The following is a 26,450-nucleotide window of genomic DNA, read 5'->3' as shown; positions in this document are numbered from 1 at the left end:
GTATACAGACACACACTTGTACACAGTGACACAGAGAGGTCTACAACATTGTTCATCTGTAAACTCTGTGTCAAGGATATCTCCCTATATCAAGGGAGATGTCTGCATTGATATTTAAATAATATTAATAATGCTTAGGTCCCAATGGTATGATTTTGAGTTTGCCATAAAAAGTCCATGAAAACTTTCATCTTTGTCATATGTTTCTTGAATTTCTTGTAATGGGCATAATAAAACAATACAGTCATTTAAAAAAAAATTTTTTTTTAGCTCCCCAAATTCTTTTAAAATATCTTTATAAAGTCTTTCTTTTCAGAGTTTAAGAAAACAGAAAATTAAGTTAGAGTCACAATTGTCTAATACATTTTTGGAAAACTTAGGTAAGTGGTAAGTGGGAAATTTTCATTCACTCATCCATTTATTTTCATTAATTCATGGAACACAAATATAAACTGAATGTACACCATGGGCCAAGCACTGTTCTAGAGCTTTGGAATACATCAATGAACAAAACCAATGTCTGTGACATCACGGAACTTATATTCTAATTGAGCAAGATAGACAAGATAATAGAATAATAAAATTGGCAGGAATGTTCAGGAAGCACGTCCCTGAGAAACTGATTTGTGAGCAGACCCTGAGGAGACAGTGAGCAACGTGGACCTGGCGAGCAGGGGCATCCCAAGAAGAGGAAGTTGCTAAAGGCCCAGGAAGAGGAAGTTGCTAAAGGCCCAGGAAGAGGAAGTTGCTAACGGCCCAGGAAGAGGAAGTTGCTAATGGCCCAGGAGGAAAGTCCAGATGTAGACCTGTGGTGTGCTGGAACAGAGAGGGCTGGGGCAGGTCATACAGGGACTTTTGAGGATTTTGTTCTCAGTAAACCCACTGCTGGAGTTTTAACACGGACGTCATACGGGTGACTATGGTTAAGAGGAGAACACTGGCGACTGTGTTACCAACAGGCTGCAGTGGGAGCCAAGAGTAGAATCAGGGAAACAGGTTAGGAAAGGCTTTAAGGGGATGAAGAACTTCTCAAATGCTCAGGCTACTCAACAGTTTGGAGGAAAAGAAGACTGAGTAGTCTCTAATATTAGTCATGAATGGTTCACATCATCAGGTATTAACATATATACTATTAATATGCCTGATGAAATGTACAAGAGGCATAAATCCTCTAAAATAGATCGATACATGCAATGCTTAACTGGACAAATAGTAATTATCTAGTTGACCCAGATAAGAGTTGGCCTTTTGTGGCTGTTCATTGTGAAGCAGGCCAACTTTTATAGATGACTGTTTGAAGAAAAGCACAAAGGAGATACTGAAGCTCAGAGACCAATTTCTGATGCTCCCTTATCTCCCTCCAAGTGTGAACCTACACACAGGTGGCTCTCAAAAGAGGGCGACATCTTCTCAGAGTTCTGGCTGCTTCTTTCTCTTGCCTTTTGTATTGAACATAGAGCACAGATCCCTTCTCTGTGTCTTCTCAATTACCTTGAACCTTCTGAATTGTTTCTTTATGAAGTCCAGTACTTTGTGTCTGAGGAGAAGTTTTCATGGTGGCTGTGGCATAACCACACTGTGATACAGTATTTCATTAAAGCTGGCTGACGTCTCATGAAAGTGGAGTGTATGCATGACTACTGGGTACTATTTGATGACGTTTTTTGATTTTTTTTTTATTTACAATTTTTTTTTTTATTTTTACATTTACTTATTTTTGAGAGACAGAGTGAGACACAGTGAGAGTGGGGGAGGGACAGAGAGAGAGGGAGACACAGGATCTGAAGCAGGCTCCAGGCTCTGAGCTGTCAGCACATAGCCCGACACAGGGCTTGAACCCACAGACCATGAGATCACAACCTGAGCCGAAGTCAGACGCTCAACTGACTGAGCCACCAAGGTACCTCAGTTTTAATTTTATTTGAGACAGAGAGAGTGTGTGTGTGTGAACTGGGGAGAGGAGCAGAGAGAGAGAGAGAGAATCTCTCTGACACAGGACTTGATCCAATGACCCTAGACCTGAGCTGAAATCAAGAGTCAGAGGCTCAACACACTGAGCCACCTCTGATGAAACTGTTTGATACCTTATGTGTATATTGTAGAAAAAAATGCATTAAGCTGCAAAAATAAAAATAGTAATAGGGAAGTATTGAGTACAATATCTGTGAAAGAGCCAGAAGGGCTGAGTATTTCCCCCCTGCAGGGGGACCTCTGATGTATGCATTGGGTCGGTACCTGCTCCCTGCCCGCCTCTCAGTCACCCAGACTACTCAAACCTTGGCTGCTTGCCCCAAGAGCAATTCTGTTCTCAAAACCAGCTGAACCTCAGCCAATCCTCTACTGTTAAAGTCCTATAGAACATTCTGTCCTCCCTCCCCAAGGTCCTTGCCTGGCATTTTCAAATAAAAGCTTATGCTAACAGTGCTCTGATTTCCTTCCCTGATTTTCATTCACCTGCCCTCCTCCCCCTCCCTTGGCTTTATAGAAGGAGTGTTTTAGAGATGTATCTAATATTAAATTTTAGAAAAATAAATCCAGGGTTCTGCTTTACATTAGGATGGGGATGGGGCTTATATTTTATAATGTCATAACTGCTGAGTGGTTTAATACCTGCCATAAAGTGCATGCTATTTGGGACCTCTAAAGAAGTAATACCACATGGGCACAGAACAAATAAATACCTAGTAAAGCATGTTGGCTAATTATGTTCCTGAAAATAGAAGATTAGGGGTCAGACAGTATCCCCCTTTTACACGTAACAGTGCTGGATTTTACCCAAGATCTTTGCTCCCAGAAAAGAGCAAGAAGTCTGCCAGCCAGTTGTGTCCCAGGAAACTGCTTATTGCAAAGACTCATCCTGCTCTAAGCCACGGGGAAGCCAGGCACAGATCCTCCAAATTCCCATACTTTGTCTCATACATGGTTAGCTGGACTGTTTTGTCCCCACTGATCAAGGAGGAGGAGGAGAAGGAGAAGAGGAGGAGGAAGAATAAGAAGAAGGAGAAGGAGAAGGAGAAGGAGGAGGAGGAGGAGGGGGAGAGGAAGAAGAAGAAGGGAAAGGGGAACAGGAAGGAAAAGAAGTTCTTGTTACCCAAACATTGGTTAAATTTGTGTCCTTTTTCAAGTCTCTGAATTTTGACCCACCCTTAAACTGTGACAGTGTGCAAGCCTCCTAAAGGCCCCTTCCCTCCTCTCATTCTCTCTACTCCTTATGAAAAAAAAAAAAAAAAAAGGCTTTTTCTGCCTAATCCCCAAGAGCTATGGGACCTCTTGGTCAGACAGTTCCCCTATTACAATGGTTCTTCTCCCTGGCACGTCAATTCCTCTCTCCTGCCTTCCAACAAATAATCCTTACAAACCAAGTTTTTTCTTCTAAACCCAGATTTGCTTTTATTTAGACACATAGTAGACAGCTGAAGGAGACCGCTTCTCCTGTTCCTATGTGGTCTTACAAAATGAAGGTGTATTAGCAGCCTAAGCAGGCGAGATGTAAAGACTTTTTAGCAAACTGTACATGGAGCAAAAGATTATTCATTATCCCCTTTCCTTGATCCCCGATGCCTGCTGTGAAGCAGCCGTGAGGCCCCAAATTTCCAATTGCATTAGCTGCTTTTCTGTCAGTTAAGACGTGTGAATTCTCATCAGCACTACTTAATTAGAATTTAAAAACGGTCCAAACGAACTATAAAATAATAAGCTCTAACGTTTGTCTCTGCCGCTAAAAATCATAAATAATAAGCAAGGCTGATCTAGCCCCCCACCGCCGCCCATGCTGGCAATGAACTGTCATCCGTGTGCCGTCTACTCTGGCACATGGAAGCCACTGTCCCCCTTTTGTCATTCATTTCCCTCGTGGATAAAATTACGTGCCCGGGACTGCACTAGCCACACCACAAGAACTGGGTTTAGTCCTTTGAGATACGTGAAAAGAAGGCGTTGAAAAAAAAGGCGTTCATACCTACAGGACCCATGTAGACCTCGTTGGGTTTTGGTTACAAAGCATTCATATTCTCTCCCTCCAAACACGCTGATTTCAAAGGAGGAATTAGCCTTGTCTCCCACAGACACGGCCGACTTTAATCACTGGTCCTGTCCTGCCTCATCCCAGGCCAAAGGAGACCGCAGGTGAGCCAGGCCAGGCCATTTTCTCCCTAGAGTTTGGTCCTTGAGTCAAAGACACAAGAGTTTAAGATGGCTGGGACCCACTCACGTGAGGTGCTCCCTGCTCATCAGACGGAAACTGCGTACCCACCTGTTCACTCCTCCACTTCTTGTTCCCAGGCTCCTGCACCTGCCTGTGTTCCGGACTATTCCCCAGCCTGTGTTCCTGCCCACAGCTTCCAAAAAAGTTCCCTGCACTGAAGGGAGCCTCAGTCAATTGCTGGCACGTTAGAACTAGTATTAAGCACATTCCCCTTTAAGGTCCCGCTGCGCTAAAGCACGACTCATTTTCTAATTCTTTCGCGGTAGCAACATCTGCCTGATCTTCCTGGTCCTGGTCTCATCAGTCCCCCTAGACTCTTTGTAATTCTACTGGCCGTGTATTTTGCATTCTGCTTTAAGTTGCAAGGCTGCTCATTGTAGAGTTTGATAAGAATTTGTATTCTGGAAAAAATCCAGTCATTTACATGCGCCATGAATCTATATTCTTGGGAGGAATATATCGATTTCAAAAAAAAAAAAAATATATATATATATATATATGATTAGTATTTGATTATGAAAAAACTTTCTTAAGAGAAAACATGGTGCTTGATCTTCTGACAAGCAAATACAGTGCAAATGAATTAGTATAATAATTATAATCATTAACCACAAATTAAATGTTTATTTAGGGTTTATTCTTCTAATTTAGTTTAAAAGATTTGTAATGTACTCATAATTATTTAGTAATATGTCACTATGTAATCTTTAGACACTGTTTCAGAAACTAAAGTAAAATTAATTGACACATACATTTTATGTGTATATAAATATACATAGGTGGATATATATGCATATATTTATACAAGAATATATATTTACATGTTATATAGGTGTATTTGTATGTATGTGTTATGTTTTATACACATAAAAGTTTATATGAAAATACATGTATATAAATATTTTTACTGTGTTACCACATGTTAATTAATTTAAATTTTGTTTTCAACGTTTATTTATTTTTGGGACAGAGAGAGACAGAGCATGAACGGGGGAGGGGCAGAGAGAGAGGGAGACACAGAATCGGAAACAGGCTCCAGGCTCTGAGCCATCAGCGGGTCTCGAACTCCCGGACTGCGAGATCGTGACCTGGCTGAAGTCGGACGCTTAACCGACTGCGCCACCCAGGCGCCCCTAATTAATTTAAATTTAAACTAGTTTGGGGTGTTTGGGTGGCGCAGTCGGTTAAGCTTCAGACTTCGGCTCAGGTCATGATCTCACAGTTCGTGAGTTCGAGCCAGGCATCGGGATCTGTGCTGACAGCTAGGAGCCTGGAGCCTGCTTGGGATTCTGTGTCTCCTTCTCTCTCTGCCCCTCCCCTGCTTGCACTGTCTCTCTTTCTCAAAAATAAATAAACATTAAAAAAATAAGAAATAAACTAGTTTAGAAGTTAAACAAGAAATAGTTTATCTAAATAGCTTTTTCACAATAAATGTTGAATAAATTTTACAATAAATGTTCAAAGGCATATTTAACTGAAATCTTGTGTAAATAGTTTTTTTTTTTCTTTAAATCAGAAACTGAAGGTACCAATAAAGAGCTAGCTCACTTAAGTAGTTTATTCTCAAACCATCTTTGGTGGATGCCCCTAAATTTTAATTTACAACATCACTTTATCCATTTACCTATATGCACCTCTTCTGTGAGCTCAGCCAGACATTGCATTATAAAAAGCGTGGAGGCTTAAGGAAAAAGTTTTATAGCTGACGTAGGTACCTGTTTACTTACGGATTTAGCTTTCATTTTTTTTCACCAAGATCAGCAGCCATCCTATTGACTTCCCTCTGTGTGCAGGAGCCACGCTAAAATTACCCTTTGATGGAAGTTTCTCTGTGAGGGAGTGGCCCACTCCCAGGAGAGGATGGGTTGCATGTGTAATTAGGTTTCCCTCCTTTTTAAGAAGCACTGCAAAGAGGGAGTGGTTAGGGACCCAGCCTGAACCTGGCCCCTACATGGAGATTCAAAGTAAACCTCTCCCACTTGCTATCTGTGTCTCTGTGGAAATTATTCAACTTCCAATGTTGCAGGGGACTCACCGGTGCAAGGGGAAAGCAGTCAGACCTACCCCAAAGGGCTCTGTGAGAAGTTAATTAGCGCCCAGTAAGTGTACAACCCCCAACAAATAAAAACGAGCAGCACGAAGATTAGTTATTTGTCGTGGTTGTCACAGAAGCCCCTCACAGTGAGTGATTGCAAGCCCCAACCCAAGTACTTGTGGATGTTTCTTCAAAAGCCTGGCTGAAAGGAACCCATAGGACTGTGGATGCCCACAGGGATACAGCACAGCTTTCCTGATACCCTGCACTAAGTCCTCTGTTAATACAGACCTTAGAGACCCCACCCACAGTACGTCCCAGGTGCTGTGCTGAGAACCACGGACCACTTCATACATCACACTTTGTACATTCTGTGATGTTCCACAGGATGGAAACACCTCCTTCTCTTCTGGCATTTGACTCAGAAATGGTTCTGTCTTCCCACCGCAAGTCCCCCTCACCCCCCGCCCCCCCCCCCCCCCCCGCCAGTTTTTAACTGATTCTGTCCCTTTTTAGTCTGTTCCTTGGTTTGCCTCTTTCACTTTGACCCTAAAATGATGAAAAGCAAGTTTGGGAGCACTCTATCAATCTGCAGGACATGGTCACGGCCTCTCTCTGCTCATCTTACTCAACTCCCTCCATTTCTTTTTATTCTGCTTGCTTTATTTTTATGACTCATATGACACGTACTTTACCTTTTTTTAAAAAAAAATAATGCTTATTTTTGAGAGAGAGACAGAGACAGAGCACGAGCAGAGGAGGGGCAGAGAGAGAGACAGGGAGACACAGAATATGAAGCAGGCTCCAGGCTCTGAGCTGTCAGCACAGAGCCCGATGCGGGAGAACCCACGAACTGTGAGATCACGACCTGAGCCGAAGTCAGATGCTTATTAACCTGAGACACCCAGATGCCCCTACCTTGTGTTGTTGTATGAATCATTGTGCCTCAACTTCTCTTTGCAAAGGTGGAACATTGAAAAAATAATTTAATGTGGCATCTCATACAGTTTGGATAGAAAAGAAAGTATCTAAAATACCATTTGTGTTGCTGCTGATACAAATGGGATTTTCTTACATACGCTTGTAGCTGAATGTATTTCTTATGTTAAAAAAAGCAACAGCATAGTCAGAGGTAAATTGTGCATGAGCTGGAGGAAGTTAGGAGGAGAACCATACATGTAGCTAAGAGAACACAGGTGTGGGCTCTTGCTGGTCGGGTCTCCGAGTTGAGGGGCTGCACAATAAAATGCTCTATTTACCTCCCACCACTGGGTGGGACTGATTTAAAAAAATAATAAGCTGTTGTATTTGGCAAAACTTCTGCACCATAAAACTTAAAAGACTATGATGGCACAAAAACAGACACTCGGATCAATGGAACAGAATAGAGAACCGAGAAATGGACCCACAAACATATGGCCAACTAATCTTCGACAAAGCAGGAAAGAATATCCAATGGAATAAAGACAGTCTCTTCAGCAAGTGGTCCTGGGAAAACTGGACAGCAACATGCAGAACAACAAACCTGGACCACTTTCTACATCATACACAGAAATAAACTCAAAATGGATGAAAGACCTAAAAGGTAGACAGGAAGCCATCAAAATCCTCAAGGAGAAAGCAGGTAAAACCCTCTTTGATCTTGGCCCCAGCAACTTCTTACTCAACACACCTCCAGAGGCAAGGGAAACAAAAGCAAAAATGAACTATGGGGACCTCATCAAAATAAAAACCTTCTGCACAGCAAAGGAAACAATCAGCAAAATTAAAAGGCAACTGACAGAATGGGAGAAGATATTTGCAAATCACAGATCAGAGAAAGGTTTAGTATCCAAAATCTATAAAGAACTTATCAAACTCAACACCCCCCCCCAAAAAAAATAATAATCCAGTGAAGAAATGGGAAAAAGTCATGAATAGACACTTCTCCAAAGAAGACATCCAGATGGCCAACCGACACATGAAAAAATGCTCAACACTGCTCATCACCTGGGAAATACAAATCAAAACCACAATGAGGAACCACCTCACACCTGTCAGAATGGCTCACATTAACAACTCAGGCAACAACAGATGTTGGCGAGGATGCGGAGAAAGAGGATCTCTTTTGCCTTGTTGGTGGCAATGCAAGCTGGTACAGCCACTTTGGAAAACAGTATGGAGATTCCTCAAAAAACTAAAAACAGAACTCCCCTACGACCCAGCAATTGCACTACTAGGCATTTATTCACGGGATACAGTTGCACTGTTTCGAAGGGACACATGCACTCCCATGTTTATAGCAGCACTATCAACAATAGCCAAAGTATGGAAAGAGCCCAAATGTCCATATGTCCATCGATGGATGAATGGATAAAGAAGATGTGGTGTGTGTGTGTGTGTGTGTGTGTGTGTGTGTGTGTGTGTATATATATATATATATATATATATACATACATATATACACACACACAATGGAGTATTACTCGGCAATCAAAAAGAACGAAATCTTGCCATTTGCAACTACATGGATGGAACTAGAGTGTATTATGCTAAGTGAAATTAGAGAAAGACAAGTATCATATGACTTCACTCATATGAGGACTTCAAGACACAAAACAGATGACCATAAGGGAAGGGAAGCAAAAACAATATAAAAACAGGGAGGGGGGACAAAACAGAAGAGACTCTTAAAAATGGAGGACAAACTGAAGGTTACGGGAGGGGTTCTGGGAGGGGGGATGGGCTAAATGGGTAAGGGGTAAGGAATCTCCTCCTGAAATCATTGTTGCACTATATGCTAATTTGGATGTAAATTCAAAAAATAAAATTAAAAAAGAAAACTTTCAGGAAAAAAAAAAGACTATGATAGAAAGAAGAATTTTTAAAGGAAAAAGTACCCACTATATATTTTGAAGACCTTTAGAAGCAACTGTGATTCACATTTTAATGGAGACATATCATATGTAACAATCTGTACCCCGCATCCATTTTCTAGTTATGTTCTATTTTGTGAGCAAAGGCTCTGAAACATGAACGGAACTCAGTGGTGTGATATTTGGGAAAAGTAAAACAGAGATTATAATACTCGACTTGTGTCTGCTTCTCTAATTTCCCAACTATGCTCCCAATAATTTTTTTTTTTATCAAAAGCTAAGTTCAATAGGAAGCTGGAAAATACCTCCTTCACTGTTTTTGTTAATGGATTTCACCTTTGGAGTATGAATAGCCACTTTCTCTCAAATCACAGGATGGAATATACCTGTATAAATTAACCTTTTCTTTTATTAACTTTTATATAACTTTTCTTTTATTAACTTTAATACTTATGTTAATAAGTATTCAAATTCTTTATATATATACATATACATATGATCTGTGCTATATGTATAAATGCTATATGTAATATAGCACAGATCATAAGTTAAAACAAGAATATTAGACAATATACTGGTACCTTCATTACAATGGTCTCTTATGGATTAAACTGATTTCCCCCTCAATCAAAACCCTATTCTTCAAGCTTGCTATTCTCTTAAACAGGAAACCTCCTTCAATACAACTCTATTTTTTAACGCTTCCACTTTTCTCACAGAGCAAACAAAGGCAATAAAGAAAATGTCTCTATCTGCTCCGAATCTCAAAAAATAGCATTTTAAATTGATCTTCCATGAAAACAGATTTTCAGCTAAGGAAGAGTCTACTTATCTCTTCTTGAAAACAACAGCTATAGCTCAAATATTTCAAACATTTTTTTTTAAATACAAACAAAATCCAAACATCCCCCATGGAATTATAGGAAGTATTTTGTTTATTTGTTTTGGCTTTCTTTTCATCATCTCCGAAGGTTTGAGTGTCAATGAAAAAGCAGAAAAAAGATAAAATAGAGACAAAAGTACTTGTATGTCCATATTGCTGAGGAAGATGGGGACATGGCACAAATAATATATTTAAATTTTCTATATGACAAGTGTCAGGTGGTAAGTATTAACTGAGAAACACCATTTATTTTCCTTTAGTACTTTTTGTTTCTTCCAACAGAAACTAGTATAGTTTTGACTATAAAGATTCTGAAATGGGGCACCTGGGTGGCTCTGTCAGTTAAGCGTCCGACTTCAGCTCAGGTCATGATCTCACGGTTCGTGAGTTCAAGCCCCGCGTCAGGCTCCAGAGCCTAGAGCCTGCTTCGGATTCTGTGTCTCCCTCTATCTACCCCTCTGCTGCTTGCACTTCTTCTCTGGCATTGTCTCAAAAATAAATAAACTTTAAAAAATATTTAAAAAAAGATTCTAAAATGTGTTAGTGAATGATGGGTATTGTGACCATTAAAATATGAAACAAATCTATTGAAAGCAAGACATCAGCATACATAATGTTTTACTGAATTACTATACAATGGTATCTTAAGAAAAAGTGAAGTCTAGTTGACAAGTCATTTGTTTTTGGTTAACTGTGCATGTAGGAAAGTATATAGTCGACCCATATATAACACTGAGCAGCATGGTTCCACGTATATACATGGAGCTTTACAGTACAGCCCTACAAATGTATTTCTCTCCTTTATGATTTTCTTACTATAGTTTTTTTTTCTCTGACTTTATTGCTAGAATGTAGTATATGATATGTGTAACACACACAATATGTGTTAATTGACTGTGTTATTGGTAAAGCTTCCAGTCAACAGTAGAGTATTATTAGCTAAATTTTTGGAGATTCAAAAGTCATATGTGGATTTTCACCTGTACAGCACCCCTGAACCCTATGTTGTTCGAGGGTCAAGTGTAATATGAATATGGAGAATGCATATAACATGAAATAAAAAAATAAAAATTTACCCTAATACATCAGAAACATATTATCAGAAACAAAATACTAAGTACCGTGAATTTGAGCCATGTGGACACAAGTTTAATTGTTAGTGTAAATAATATATTCATTTTCTGCTATGATAGCATATCTTCAAATGAAAACTAAGAATTCATACAAAATAGGACATTTTGACCCTCACAAATAGGACCCCAGAAATGAGAGTACTGAAGCACCCCTCTTTGTAACTATGATTCCATGATGTCAGCTCAATACTGACACTGGGATAATTTAAAACTTTGCTGTATGACCATGCAATACAAATTCTATATTTGTATAGAAATGGAATTCAAATGTCTATACTTTCCCACATTTCAAGGAATTAAGCATTAAACATACTACTACAACATGTATGAATAACAACATCAGATAGTATGCTATCAAAGTCTCACTGCATTCTGGGCCAACTTCCATTCTGTAAAGAATTATCAACACAGTAAGTTGAAAGTAAGTATTTTTCTTGCAAAAAGAGATGACTTCTCCTTCTCTACCAAAATGAAGCCCCTAACTATTTCTGAGAAAAATAGCAGATGAATTTCCTTTGTGTTGAAACAATGAATCACCAAGACTGACTAAAACCAAAGCATATTTATGTGTTCTAAAGAATCATGAATTGTACCTTAAATAGTAAAAAGTAGCTCAACAATTTAAGTTGAGTTTGTGTTTTATTTTTATGATTGGCTTCAATTTATTTTATAGCTCTTACATGACTAATTTGGAAAATGTTGTCTCCAAAAGTTGTACATGGAACTGTCTGTGCTTCATTGTGATAGAAATTAGATCACTTATGATCATTCTCCGTTGATAAGCTCTCCAACTTTGACCACATCTTTGTGCTAAGTATACTTAAAATCGGCATGTGATTGCCGATACTTACAACAATTTAATTTAAAATACAGCAGATAAGAAAGACTACACAACTGAAGAATCTCTCAGATATAATAACATTCCATATGTTCCAGCTGGACATATTTTTGAAACAGCTTGCAACTGGTTTTCTAGGATAATACCATACCTGACGTATATAATACACTCAGTTCATGAGGAATAAATAAGACAAAAGAAAATAACCTTATTGCAGGGCTAGGGAAGCGGCCATGGTGAGAGGAGGTAGATAATGGAGTTTCACTTTATCACTGAGTTGAGAAATCAGCAGGATGAAGACGAGAAAAGGAACTGGCATCATTTATCGCGGGGAACCAAATCTTGCTAAATAAAGTCGACTGTCTCCAAGAAGAGAATACTGTGACCTTCCCACATATCGTTTTATCAAAGTCTTCAGTGGCCAGGTAAAGAAATTTTTATTTTTTCCATTTACTAAGACCCCAAACCAAGGAATTTTACAAATTTTATAGACTGCATCTTCAAAATATACCCTTCATCTAAACATCTCTCCTGCAGCTACCTTAACAACAGTCCAAGCCCCGGAGATCTCTCCCTGGACTCATAGCTCCTCACTTTGTCTCCCACTCAACAATATTTAAAACTTAAGCCAGAACATTATTTCTCTGTGCAAATCCTTACAGGTAACACCGGCCAAAAGAAATATGCAAATCACATGCAAATTTAAATTTTTTAGTACCCACATTAAAAGATTAACAATAAAAATGGCGAGACTAATTTTAATATATTTCATTACACCCAAAAAATACCATTTCAGTGTATAATCCATCTAAAATTATTAATGATATTGTCCTTTTATTGGGCGGGGGGCTACCAATATTTTTAAATCTGGTGTATATTTTATACTTAGAGCACCTTCCATTTGGACTGACCACAAGTTAAGCACTCCTATGCCTCACGGCTACGATATCAGACTAACAGTTCTATGGACTTTGTATCTTGCACAGGGTAAAATGTTAAATCCTTCAAGTGGCCCATGATATCCCATATAACTCACTTCCTATCTTGATATGACAACAGTCTCCTCCATCTGGGTTTTCACATCAGCAGTGTCCTCTCTCTGGGAAAACTGCCCCCACCGCCACACATCATGGTAACCACCTGGCTGTCTCCCTTAACTCCTTTCTGCTCTGATTTCAGCTTATCACAAGGTTTTCCTCCATCATCCTATGTGAGACAGGACCTTTCTTCCATAATTTCATATTGCTACATATTATATATGAATTTATTATTATTCTATTTGCTGTTTTCCCCCCATAGAATGGAAGCTCCATAGGAGCACAGACTTTGCTTGGTATACTCACGCTTCCAATACTTACAACCGGTAACTACTTTTTATTTAATAGATTTGCAGCATTGCATATGGATATTAGGACTTAGAGAGTTTAATTGGCCAGAGACCTGCCACCTAGTCACTGGTGGGTGGGGCTTGAGCCTAGGGTCCCTTCAAGAAGAATCAACTTCCTGGGTGAGGGTGGGGAGGGGGGGGAGTTAATATATCATTTAGGAATTTTACATGAGATTTTCTCTGAAGTGTTTTCTTATAGGAATCTGAATAGAATAAATAAGCATTTGTTTTTTCTATCCAGAGAGTGTAACACTCCAAATTAGGAATTTGCAAGTTAAAGCATATAGGCTAACTAAATTCAGGCTACTATCTGTTTTTGGAAATAGAATTTTACTTACATAAGTATTGTTATTAAAACCATTGATTTAAAATTATTGTTTTTAAATTTGAAATTACTGTTAACACTTAAAAAAGTATAATGGAAAGGGGTACCTGGGTGGCTCAGTCGGTTAAATGTCCGACTTAAGCTCAGGTCATGATCTCACGGTCCGTGAGTTCGAGCCCCATGTTGGGCTCTGTGCTGACAGCTCAGACCCTGGAGACTGTTTCAGATTCTGTGTCTCCCTCTCTCTCTGACCCTCCCCCATTCATGCTCTGTCTCTATCTCAAAAATAAGTAAATGTTAAAAAAATTAAAAAAATTATAATGAAAGAAATAATGTAGTAAAAACCAAAATTTAAGTAACAGTATAAACATTACAAAAATCTCTTCAAATGTATTAGTCTATTAACATTAATATTTATAATAGGAATATCTGTCCCTTTATAGTGTCTGGACCTCAAAAGGAAGGAGAGGGTAAAAATTATCAAAGCTAATGTGTTTATTGATCTGCCTTTCCATTTGACCTTTCCCCTCAACACCAGTCTTTATTACACTGATTTAAGAAAATATAAGTGTGAGCATTTACTGTTTACTGTTTCATAGATTCTCTTCCCAAGAGATTTCATAATTCTCATCCTAGAAATGTGTGTCTCGGCTAGATTTCTGAAGTATGTTTTGTAACCTTAATTCAAGGAGCCATAAATTAGTGACACAGACACATTTCAGATGCGGTATCAATATTTCATGGAGATGGGCTCTCCTACGCCAAATCAATAACTACTTCAATAAAGTCTACAGTCGCTGAATTTTCATATCGTATTTAGAAAGTAAGAGAAGTGTTTGAGCAACTCTGTGACCTTAATTTTCAATTCCAATTCATGCTGGAACACAGTATTTCTGAAACTCCTTGATGCATACTCTTCAAAAAATGCCATTTCTGCAGATTCTTAAAGATTTAAATTTTAGAATCCCAACCTTCTTCTATTCATTTGGGCTTCACGATGAAGTGGATGGAGAAAGGAGACACGGACCCCAACATTTCCCAGCTTCCTCTTCACACACTACTGCCAGTCCTTTGCTGGTCATAGCCCGGTTTCCCCATCCTCGTCCTTACAGCCCTGTCCCACCCCTTAACCTCAAGCATTTGTTAAGTCAGAGCCCACAAAGAGATAAATCCTAAATTTAACCTAAAGTACTTGAGAACATAGACATGAAAGGGCCACCTGCAGCCACAGATTCTCACTGGAATTTGCTGAATAAGTTAATACAATTTAAAAGAAACATGTTTCATTACAAAGGGGCGTTGGTCTCCCATAAATTCCCTAAGCCCCAAATAACAAAAGTAGTAAAAAACAAAACAAAACAAAACAAAACAAAACAAAACAAAACCTGAAAGTGTTCAGTAGAGCCATTCATGCCAGGGGCATGGGGAATAATCATTACCATCACTATAGCAACACTCATTTACAAGGAGCATTCTGTTTTCCAGGCATTGTGTTCTTGGCCATCAAAGGATACTGACCCCCTTTGCAAAATCTTCCCATCATGAAACGATTGTATTAGGTCATCAAATTTTTATTTTATCAACCCTCCCGGTTTGTACTGATTTCACACTTGCCAAGAAAACTATGGATTATGATCTGGCCTCATTTATGGGTCTGTCTAAAGGAAGAAAAAAAAAAGTGATGATCATATGGAATTTAAGTTTCCTTCTTATGGATAAAGATATACGGGGATTATAGAAAATGTCTTTGATGGGTTGGTTAAGGGTCCAACTTCGACTCAGGTCATGATCTCATGGTTTGTGAGTTCGAAACCCTGCATTGGGCTCTGTGTTGACAGCTCTGAGCCTGGAGCCTACTTTGGATTCTGTGTCTCCCTCTCTCTCTCTCTGCCCCTCCCCTACTCATGCTCTCTCTGTCTATCAAAAATAAATAAACATTAAAAGAAAGAAATAAAAAGAAAATATCTTTGATGGTAGTGTGACTTGCCATCTAAGAACGTCTATAGGAAACAACGTGCTGGTTAGTCTGGTCACTGGAACAATAAATTCTTGTTTTATTGAACAAGCTGTCCTTCTGTTGTCTACTTCAGTTACTGTGTATTTTTATTCCTCCCCTGGACACTAAAGGGTGTTTGGTGCTTCATTAGGCTGAATCAGATCTAACAGTCCTTATCAGGACGACCAGCAGCTTTCTAAAAGGTATCAAAAAAACTACAGACCACAGGATTCCAACCATAAGACATTCCGGACCAGGCAAAACCAGGGAGACAGTAAAAAGAGCGGTGGTTTCCAGGGGAAGAGACGAAAGGAGGGATGAAGAGGTGGAGACACAGGACGTTGACAGCAGTGGATCTATTCTGTGTCCCGTACAGTGATAGGTAGAGGCCATGAGCCATGAGTTCAAACCCACAGTGTGCACATCGGCAAGAGCAAACCTCACGTGGACTATGAGTTTAGGGCGTTTACCATGTGTCCATGTCGGTTTGCTACAAAGGCGCCACTAATTCTGAGGCACGATGTTGACAGTGAGAGAAGCTGTGAGTGGGGGGCAGTTGGGAATCCGCTGTGCATCTTCTGCCTAGTTTCGTTGTGAATGTAAAACTGCTCTAAAAAAATAGTCTATTTTTTTAAAGGGATCAGAAATTTTTGTGCTTAAGAATCTCTAAATTAACACAGATTTTTAAAAATTGACACTAAGGAATTAGGCATGTGCCTGCTATATCCAGAGCACTCTGACTGATTCATCATCATAACCAGCGAACACTGCATAGAAGAAAGAAATCCCAACATTCACTATGAGAGTCTAGATCTTGATTCTGTGGCCCTGAATGATTCAACCACATAACTGCTGACAAATGATGCTATACTGCCTAAATTTTATCAAACACAACACAGGATTGACATCCTTGTTCCAATTTTCTAGACGAGGAAGTGTGGCCCTAAGTGCTAAATCTCTTGCCTGAAGGTCACACAGTTATCCTAAGTTTCAAACTGGTCAGGTTGAACCCGTAATCTGAACTCCACACTAAACTACCCTCTGGAAAAAACCGGCATCTCTATCTTCATACTCCTGACTGGCTCACTAACCTCGTTGTTAGAATACCTGCTATTTACTGAATATTCACAATTCTCACTGCCCTACACGGCTTATATTATTTAGTTCTTCACAACAATCCCACGATATAAGCTTCACCAGCTTTTGTGAACAAATGATAAGACATGGTAAGGCCGACTGGGGAAGACCAAGGCATCTTGATCGTGTTCCAAAACTGATATGTGACACGATGTCTAAGCTCCTTTCACAGGGATATATTTCTTTCAAGACTAGAAAGCTGCCTGTTCTTTCTCTTTCAGGTCTTCCTTTCCACTTAAGAGGGGGGGAAATCATAAAACTGCTATGAAATCATACTTCTACGTTGCCATTTCTTCAGTTTTCATAAATTTTGTCTTGATACGAGAAAGGGGAATCATGATTTAGCTTGTATAAAATTTCCATTCAATAAAATGGATAGGGTGCCTACTATATAACTTGAATGACAGCAATGAAAATACAGGACAGCACCCTATCCTCATGGAACTTATACTTCGGTGGGAAATTGACGTACAGTGAAAATATTAGTTAATGCTTTGAAGACAAAGAGAGCAGAATGAAGGGTTAGAGGTTGAAGATGGTTGTACCATATTTTGATGGTACAATCAGAGAAAGTCTGCTTCCATAGATAACATTAAAGCAGCTAAGAGACAGGCGTGATTCTAGATTTTTTTTCAGGTGTAAATCAGCTATTATTTTGACAAGAGGTTAAGTGTACATAAACCCCTTCTGTAGCAGTAACCCAGACACTGAATGATTGATATTCCAAGCATAAATATTGAGAATCCTCTTCTCCACAGGACATTGTACATGGCGCTCGAAGGTTAAGTTTGTGATGTAGTAAGAGATAATTGTTACAGAGCGCATGCTTTTATTACAGAAGAAATACTCAGGCATTCATTAAGCTTTTCTTATTGTATACGGCGCATAATTACTAAAAGTTTCGCCGTCTGATATCTGAAGCTTCTTCTGGCAACTTGGAAGTGAAAGATATTTTGCTAGAGAGAGGCAGTGAGAAATTGGTACCTGTCAACCTGAACTCAAGGGAAGATGCAGAATTAACAAATGAGTGTCCATCTAAAAATTATGAAATGATGGCAGGCTAGGTTGGCTGGCTCAGAGTGAACTAGTAAAGACATTTAGTAATCTTTTAGAGCATTCAGAATATCAGAGAACTGTGGCTTCATAAATAGTCCCAACTTTGTCTGATTCAACAATGACATGTTAGGTATACACTGTTCAAAAGGCACAATGTGGCATATTTTCTAATATTGTCTAAAATTAGTCTCCTTGGTTTTTGAAAGAGTAAGACTTGGCCATCTAGATCCATCACTTTGAGAAATAACATTCCCTGGGCTCACTGGATTGATGACTCAGTGAGTTTTTTGAATCATTTGGGGCTACAAAAAATCAAGATATATACTCTAATAATGACTCTTAAGGTTCCTTTCTTCTCTGCAGCGTTTTGAGGTTATGTTGATGCATCGGTCAAAGCATCCTGAATAACAGCATCATCACACATCTAATTTCCATACCTCTTTGAAGGCACTCTCAGAATCTCCACGTATTTTAAGTGAAGCTCTCCATTTCAGGAAAAGGGTACACTGAATTATTAAGATGGTGTTTTATGGGTTTAATCTGAACACTGTAGTGATTAAAATGACCTAATGCAATAAAAATATAGCTATATGAATATAGACATATAAGCAAGCAAAAATCCATTACTCTGTAAGGTCTTCTATCTTTTTCTCCACCAGAGTCGGGGGCACGTTCGAAACGATCACCTGCATGTCCAGCTGGTTGACCACAGAGACCTGCAGGAGGAGAACCAGAGCCCGTTGAGAACTAACGAGCATTTTTATAACCCATTTCTTTCCTACTATGCATAGACCCAGTGGCTCCCCATGTTTCATTTAGGAATAAGTATCTTTAGTGAGACAACCGCCATTAGATGTTGGGCAGGTGGAGATGGGTAGACTATCATTGCTTACTTGGAAGTAACAGAGCCCTAAGTGACTTCTACTCTTGTTGGTTTCTGTGGGGTTTTTTTGTGGGTTGGTGACTGTCTAAAGCATGAAGGAAGGCACATTCATTTTTCTAATTGGGTTATTTAAGAACACTCAGGATAATGGAAAACACAGGTTTTACAAATCTCGGGAAAGCATTCATCCAGTGTGACTAAGAAGCTGAGATGTGAGTAGTTAGAATAATTCATTCCATGGGATCATTAGACAGCCTTCATGTCTGCTTCAGCAGACGCTGGGTTTGTTATGCCCCTGAATACTGGCTTTGTGTATCATGTACAACAAAGGTATTTAAATGTTTACCATTCCTAGATCTTACTTATGTTACTTTCCCAGTGCAGTGGTTAGGCAAATATTTCCAGAAATAAATTTTTGAAGGAATTCTGCTTATAAAATTCTGCTTATAAAGACTTTTTAAAAACATATTTCTATTATTGTTGGGTTCAATCTCTGTAATGGATTAAAATTACAAGAAAGAGTCAAAAGAAGAAAAAGTAACATTTGTGAAGCACACATTCTAAAATCAGAGGTTGCCAGTGTATGTATTATTTCTAAGTTCTTCTAATTCTTCCTAATGAACTTCTTAGCTTTCCTTTTTTAATCTATTTGTGCCCAGGTACTTTAGATAGTAGTGGCAAATAAAAAAATTAATGTAAGCCACACATACATGCAGATATGTAATTTAAAAATTTCTGGTCCCCACGGTAGAAAGATTAAAAAAATAGTGAAAGTCATTTAATAATACACTTCACCCAATATGTTAATAGATTATCATCCCAACACACAATCAATATAAAACAACTTATTGAGACATTTTACATTTTTTATACTAAGTCTTTGAAGCCCAGTGTGTACTGTATGCATACTTACAGTACGTCTCAATGTGACACGGCCACATTTTAAGTGCTCAGTAGCCACAGAGGACAAGTGACTAACACACTGGACAGCAAAGCTCTAGAAACCCTCACCTTCTCTTGCTGGTCACTGTCTCTCCTGACTGGTCTCTGGTGCCATCTCATTTTTCTTGAAAAGGAAGAGGCAGCTTAATAATCTTTTTTAGACAGCTTTGTATAGTCTTTGATACAACACCAAAAGTCAAGTGCTAGTCTGAGTGTGAAATTGAAAATCGGGTTTAGTTACATTAAAACACATTTATCTATCTTCCACTTTCAATGGATCTTTACCCACAAATGATGCTTTAATATCATGCATTGGTCATTTGGAAAATGCCGGTTCATTGAGTAACACAGATTCTTCAAATATTGAAACACTACATAATACAATATCAAGAAAAATGTCACATTCCTTAAAATGACCACTGATCTCATGGTCTTTAATAATGGGAAGCTGTCAGGCTCACACTGGTGACTGACTATAAGCTTTCCAATATTCTTTTTATCTTTAAAATTTATTTTACTTTTATTTACTTTCATTTTTTTTAAGTGTATTCATTTATTTTGAGAGCAAGAGAGTACACAAGAGAGGGGTGGGAAGGGCAGAGGGAGGGAGAGAGAATCCCAAGCGGGCTCTGTGCTGTGAGCGCAGACATGGGGCACGATCCCACAAACCACGAGATCATGACCTGAGCTGAAGTCAGATGCTTACCGACTGAGCCACCCAGGCGCCCCCAAGCTTTCCAATATTCTACTTTGCGCTTGGAAGCTTTGATGCTATCAGTAGCCACAAATACTGTCCGTTGTTTTCCTTGAACTGACAGTCTCACTTCATTCATTTTTGTGTAAATGTCTACCAAATATTCAAGTCTGAATAAGCCTATTTTATCTCAAGTTATTTTTTCAAAGCAAAAGCTATTTCGTAAAAAACAAAAACCCAGCCAATTCAGCTTACATAATAGTTCTCCTTCAGACTGCCCTCTACATCCTTAAACAACAGAAGTGTTCGAAGCATACTTCCCATTTCATTACACAACATCCTGAAAAGGTATTTAGTCAAGAGTGGAGGTTTGTTAAAACTAATCAGTTTTACTGCTTACGAGTAAGGACACTCTTCAAGTTTTTTTTTTTTTTTTCCTGTTTATGTATGACTATGAAGGATACAGTGAAAATAGTGGTGCAAATGCAATACAGTAAAAAAGTCAAACAATGCCCTAGCAGTCTCATGAGAAAAGTTCTGACTCCACCAAACCCCAAAATGATTGGGGGGGGGCCCTCGAAACTCCATGGACCACACTTTGATAACTGCCAATTTACACTGTAAGACAGAGGTGATTCACCCGTCGAATGGGCACTGGGTACCCTCTGTATGTCAGGAATTATTCTGGGCACTTGAGATACATCAGGGAATAAAATAATTAATTAAAAACAACAACAAAAAGCTATCCTCATGCAGTTTCCGGGTGGAAATACGAACATGAATATAAATCCACTGTAAAGAGAAAACAATTAAGAGGTGTGATGTTACACAATCGGCTGCAATTCTGAGCTGGATGGTCTGAGGAGGCTCCGGTGTGAAATGCATCATTGGAAATTTTTGGAGGAGACGAGGGAGCTAGTTCTGAACACTTTGGGGGAAAGAACATTCTAGACAGAAGCACTGCAAAATCACAAAAGTGAGGGAATGTCTGCCTATTTGGGGAACAGCAAATTGGCCAATATTACTGGGTCTGAAGGACTGCAATGGAGAATAGAAAATGATGTCAATGAAGGCCAGATTATCCAGGGCCTCAAAGTCTTCTGTAATGACCCAGGAATGTCTCTGAAAGACCTGGGTGATAGGAAAAGCTTTTGAGCAGAGAAACAAGAGGACCTGAATTACCTTGTAAGGGATCACTTTGGCTGCTATATTAACACCAGACTTGAGTAGGGGAAGAGAGGAAGCATGGGGGCAAGTTACTGAGTTTGTGAGATGACACAGGTGAAATAGGAGGGTGGTTTCAACCAGGCTCCAATAGGAGAAGGGTTGAAAAATGTGTAGATGACATATACATTTATATATATATATATGTTTATATATATATATACACACACACACACACATATATATATGTTCGTCACACACACACACATATATACATAACATTTATGAATACCACAGTATTTACTGAGGGATTCATTGTGTGCCTTAGGAGAGAAAGGAATCAAGAGCTTTTTAGCCTAAGGAACATAAAGATGATCTGGTCATCGAGTAAAATTGAGGAGACAGGGAGGGAGGGATGACAGAGTGAAGAGATGTGATGAAGAAGAGGAACTCAGTTCAGGAAACATTAAATAGGCATCTTCACCCAACTTTCCAGTGTGCACACAGATCTATGAATTTGCTGTTCAGAAATGATCTTTGGGGCCAAAACATAAATGTGATGTTCTTTAGTATATAGATGACATTTTAAAGTTCTGGTGACTGAATGAGTTTACGGAGTGAGAATAGACAGAAAAGAGAATTAATGTCTGACCCAGAAGAAACATCAATATTAAAAGGTCAGGAGAGGAAAATGAACCAGAAAGGAGACTGAGAAGGGACGAACAGTGAGGTAAGAGACGACCACAGGATAATGTGGCCCAGAAGCCTCATAAAGGTAATAACCAGTTGAGTATTGCTGATGGTTCAAATATGATGACGACTGACATTACCAGTGAATTTAGTAACATGGAAGTTCTGGATGAGGGCTTGGAGCAGAGTTATAATTAGAGACGGTTCAAGAGAGATTCCACAGCAAAAACCTAGAGCCCACCCCAGCAGTGAGTTTTTCTGGAAAGAGGAACATAGAAATGAAGTGGTATTTGGAAGGAGATGTAGGTCAAGGGGGTTTTTAACATCAGTTTGGAAGATGGAAAACCAGCATGTTTATGGGAATAATCCAATAAAGGGGAGATTGATATGGCTCTTGCATAAAAGAAACAGAAGAGCGGCTGAAACAATGTCCCAGAGCTGGCGGGTGGGGATTGGGCCTGTTGTACAGGTAGAAGTGATGATAGGAGCATAAAGAACTTGTCTAAGTGAGCAGGGAAGAAGACAGAGCATACATGGGTATAAATTCTGGTAGATCAGTAGGATTCGTGGTGCGGGTTGTAGTAGTCGTCTTCTAATGCCTTAATCTTATCTTTCAGTGAAACAGAATGTCCATTAACCAGACAACAGTGAGGTCGAGAAGATACTGGAGGACTGCACAATAGGGGCTCTTGCAGGAGAGACGCGTGGAGGGACCAGGAAGCACAGTGTGGTGCTCACATGGGGGCTTTTATCATTAATTTAAAGTAAGACTCTACAACTGTGTATGTTTCTGGAGACATACTCAGCATGACTATAGGTCTGGAGAGAGGAGAATGTTGGAATTATTTAGACTTATGGTTTTGCCAAATGAGTATGATGTCGGGAGAAAGGGCAAGGAAGTTGAATCCCTATGTGACTGAGGGCTTATGGTGGTCAGTGTTGTACTATAAAGCTAGTGTGCAGCAGAGAGAAACCATGAGGGTGGAGGGAGGCTAAATGGACTGAAGGTCCTGGAGGAGCCACGGAGTGCTGGTGTTAGCTGGGTATGTTCAGTATGACTTTCGAAGAGTGGGAGGTTTGAAATGGAGGTTATAGAGGGGATGCATTCACTGGTAATGAGAGAAATAGCTGGTTTCTAGTGGATGCAATAGGGTAGAGGGCAAAAGCACCAGAGAAGAGGCAGCCAAGAGGTTGTAAATTCAGGATACTGGAGGAATCATTTGTGTGTGTGAAACTGCCAAAAATCAGGACAATGGGATTGCTGGAAATGGTGACAGTAACCAGAAACTTAACTCACTGAGTGTGTTGGGGGGGGGGGGGGAAGACCCAAGGTTTGGGAGATCACAGCAACAATGTGAGGGAGGCAGCGAATGACAGGCTCAGACGGGGAGAACCAAGGCTGGATCTCAAGAAGAGGGAAGGTCTAGAAGTAGCCACGTCATGCTCAAAGGTCCCCCTCAGCCAGTGCGTGGTCTGAAGTGCAGCAAACAGAAACAGAACAAGATTCAAACAGAAGCCAGCAGCATGAGGAGTGTCCTCTCGGGAGAACAGAGTCCCAATAAACAAGAAGGTTTCTTCTGAATTAAAAATCTTACCTTCACTCACTCCTGCTAAAAATTTTCCAATGCTTTCCCACTACTTTTAAGAAAAAGTTCCAGTTTGTTAACATGGCCAACGACCACCACATGAGCCACCTACTGCCATGCCCAGCCTGGCTCTCGGCTCTCATGCACTCTGCTCGCTCGCTGCTCTGGGCTGAGTACTATCTCTCCGGGACTCAGGCTGTCACAACTTGTCTTCCTTCTCGGTTCTGGCCCAGGCCGTTCCCTCTCCATCAAAGCCTCATTTCTCCCTTTCTCTCCACATTCCCTTCTCTCGCCTGACAGGATTTCATACTTATCATAAATGTTGTTTTGCTAGGAAGTTTTCCACACACACACACACACACACACACACACACACACACGGTAGTTTTAAAGGTATACTTTTTAATTTCCACACAATAGTTTATAGAGTCGAAATAAGAAACCCATAAACTTCGCATGGCTTATGTACATATTACAAATATAATCTACATAGTTATATTTTATTTATGTTATTGTAGTATTTTTTTATTTTAGGAGGGGGAGGGGCATGGAGAGGAAGAGAGAGAATCCTAAGGGGGGTCCATGCTCAGTGTGGAGCCTGATGCGGGGCTCGACCCCACGCTCTGGGATCATAAGATAAGGAGTTGGACACTCAATCGACTGAACCCCCCAGGTGCCCCAAAGTAGTATTATAATTATAAATACTTAGCGTAATTACCCTAGTGGCTAATCTTACACCATCACAGTGTGCAGCCCTTTAACAGGAAGGGAAATAGCAACATTATTTTATATTAGGTTTGCAGATCTTAATTTTATCAAAAATCAGTGTCAACGTTAGTATCTTCTATGTCAAAAGCTTCCAGACTTAGATTGGCCTTTGTTTACCACCACTGCACTGTTCTAAATGGGGATGTTCGAACTTCATAGCCATCATAGTCAAGGTGGTTGGTCTTCATGAGTACCTATGTAGAAGAAAAACATTGATCCTGCTGTCTGCGTATCTGAGAAGGTTGAACTAGTTCAGAGAATTACATGTAATGGTGAAAATGAAGATTTAATAAGATGCAAACGGCAAAAGAAAAATTATACTTGATGATGCCTTTATGTGAGAAGCATTTCCAGTAATAATTATAACTTGTAATCATAGAAAAATCTAACTAGTCCACACCACCAGGTTGGTGGAAACTCCACAAGTCAGAAACACAGGTATTGAACACCTTGAATAAGCAGTAATATCAAACCACCCTTGAGTACGCTCTACCACTGAGATGGTGTCCTGCCTAAGAAAAAGCAGAGGAAAGCAATGTTCTTGACTGAGCCAAATATAACTTAGTCAAGAATCATCGATGCTATCATCAGGGATTTGGGTCAAATAAGGAAATTACATCTATTGGAGCAGGAATTTGCGTCAAAAAATTTCCTTTTATTTTCTTAATTATGAAAGGTCTAAAAGGAATTTAAGGGGCGCCTGGGTGGCACAGTCGGTTAAGCGTCCGACTTCAGCCAGGTCACGATCTAGCGGTCCGTGAGTTCGAGCCCCGCGTCAGGCTCTGGGCTGATGGCTCAGAGCCTGGAGCCTGTTTCCGATTCTGTGTCTCCCTCTCTCTCTCTGCCCCTCCCCCCTTCATGCTCTGTCTCTCTCTGTCCCAAAAATAAATAAACATTGAAAAAAAATTTAAAAGGAATTTAAGCATTAACAAATTTCATACATTTTAATTTCTCCAGCACGACTCTGTGAAGTATTTAAAAATTTTTAAGGAGCTCCAGCCAACTCTATAGTAAAAATGAGATCTGAAGACCAAATAGTAATCCAATACTTTGGAATTGCTGTCACAATCATATATAAAAACATATCATGATGTAGTTCCCAAGTGTGAAAAAAATGCACAGCCTTAAAGCTATACCTTTCATATCCTAAGCTAGAGCTATTGACAACCTGGATGAAAATTAATTTAGGTTTTAGGAAACCTATTTGGATTAAATTTAAAAGGTCTATGAGTTGGGGCACCTGGGTGACTCATTCAGTTAAGCGTCCGATTCTTAGGCTCAGGTCACGATCTCATGGTTCGAGCCCAATGTGGGGCTCTGTGCTGACAGTGCACAGCCTGCTTGGGATTATCTCGCTCCCTCTCTCTCTTCTCCTTCCCTGCTCGTTCTCTCTCTTTCTCTCTCAAAATAAGTAAATAAAACTTAAATTAAAAAAATTCTATTAGTTGAAAGCACTGACCATGGGGTAACTGCACTCCGGTCCCCTAATCTCAACTTTCACCTACTTACCAGCACATCTGCCTTGCCACTTAGCCCCTGCCCATAGTTGTCAGTCGCGATGACTTGGAATTTGAAGTAGGACCTTCTCATGTTGTGGAAAAGCATAGCAGTTTTGATGAGCCCGGTATATGTTTCTACCACAAATCCTTCTTTTCCCTCTTTAATTGGTGGAATGATGAGTCGGTATGCCATGGCGCTATAATTGCCAGTATCTTTGTCAGTAGCCTAGGAGGGGAAAACAAAACAAAACAAAACACAGGGTATAAATAAGCAGGAAAAACATAGCCTGTATTAAAGGGCTTATTTCTGTTTGTAAGACTGATGTTCTTTTGTGATAATAACACAACACAACCCTCTTAACTGTCTATTGTTCT

General features: G+C 39.6%; 1 protein-coding gene across 8 annotated transcripts in view; it reads right to left on the bottom strand.

The window, feature by feature from the left end:
- Nucleotides 1-26,450, bottom strand: part of PCDH15 (protocadherin related 15) — a 1,549,353-nt gene that overhangs the window by 38,432 nt on the left and 1,484,471 nt on the right. For all 8 annotated transcript variants that reach the window (XM_045040943.1, XM_045040941.1, XM_045040940.1 and 5 more), the window contains 2 exons: nt 26,086-26,301; nt 18,477-18,565 (listed from right to left, as the gene is read on the bottom strand). In XM_045040943.1, the coding sequence (XP_044896878.1) occupies nt 18,477-18,565; nt 26,086-26,301 (305 nt within the window). The remainder of the gene's footprint in view (nt 1-18,476; nt 18,566-26,085; nt 26,302-26,450) is intronic.

The sequence above is a fragment of the Felis catus genome, chromosome D2 (assembly GCF_018350175.1).
Source record: "Felis catus isolate Fca126 chromosome D2, F.catus_Fca126_mat1.0, whole genome shotgun sequence".
In the NCBI taxonomy this organism is placed as follows: Eukaryota; Metazoa; Chordata; class Mammalia; order Carnivora; family Felidae; genus Felis; species Felis catus.
The sequence above is the reverse complement of the archived record's forward strand: the minus strand, read 5'-3'. Positions and strand labels throughout refer to the sequence as shown.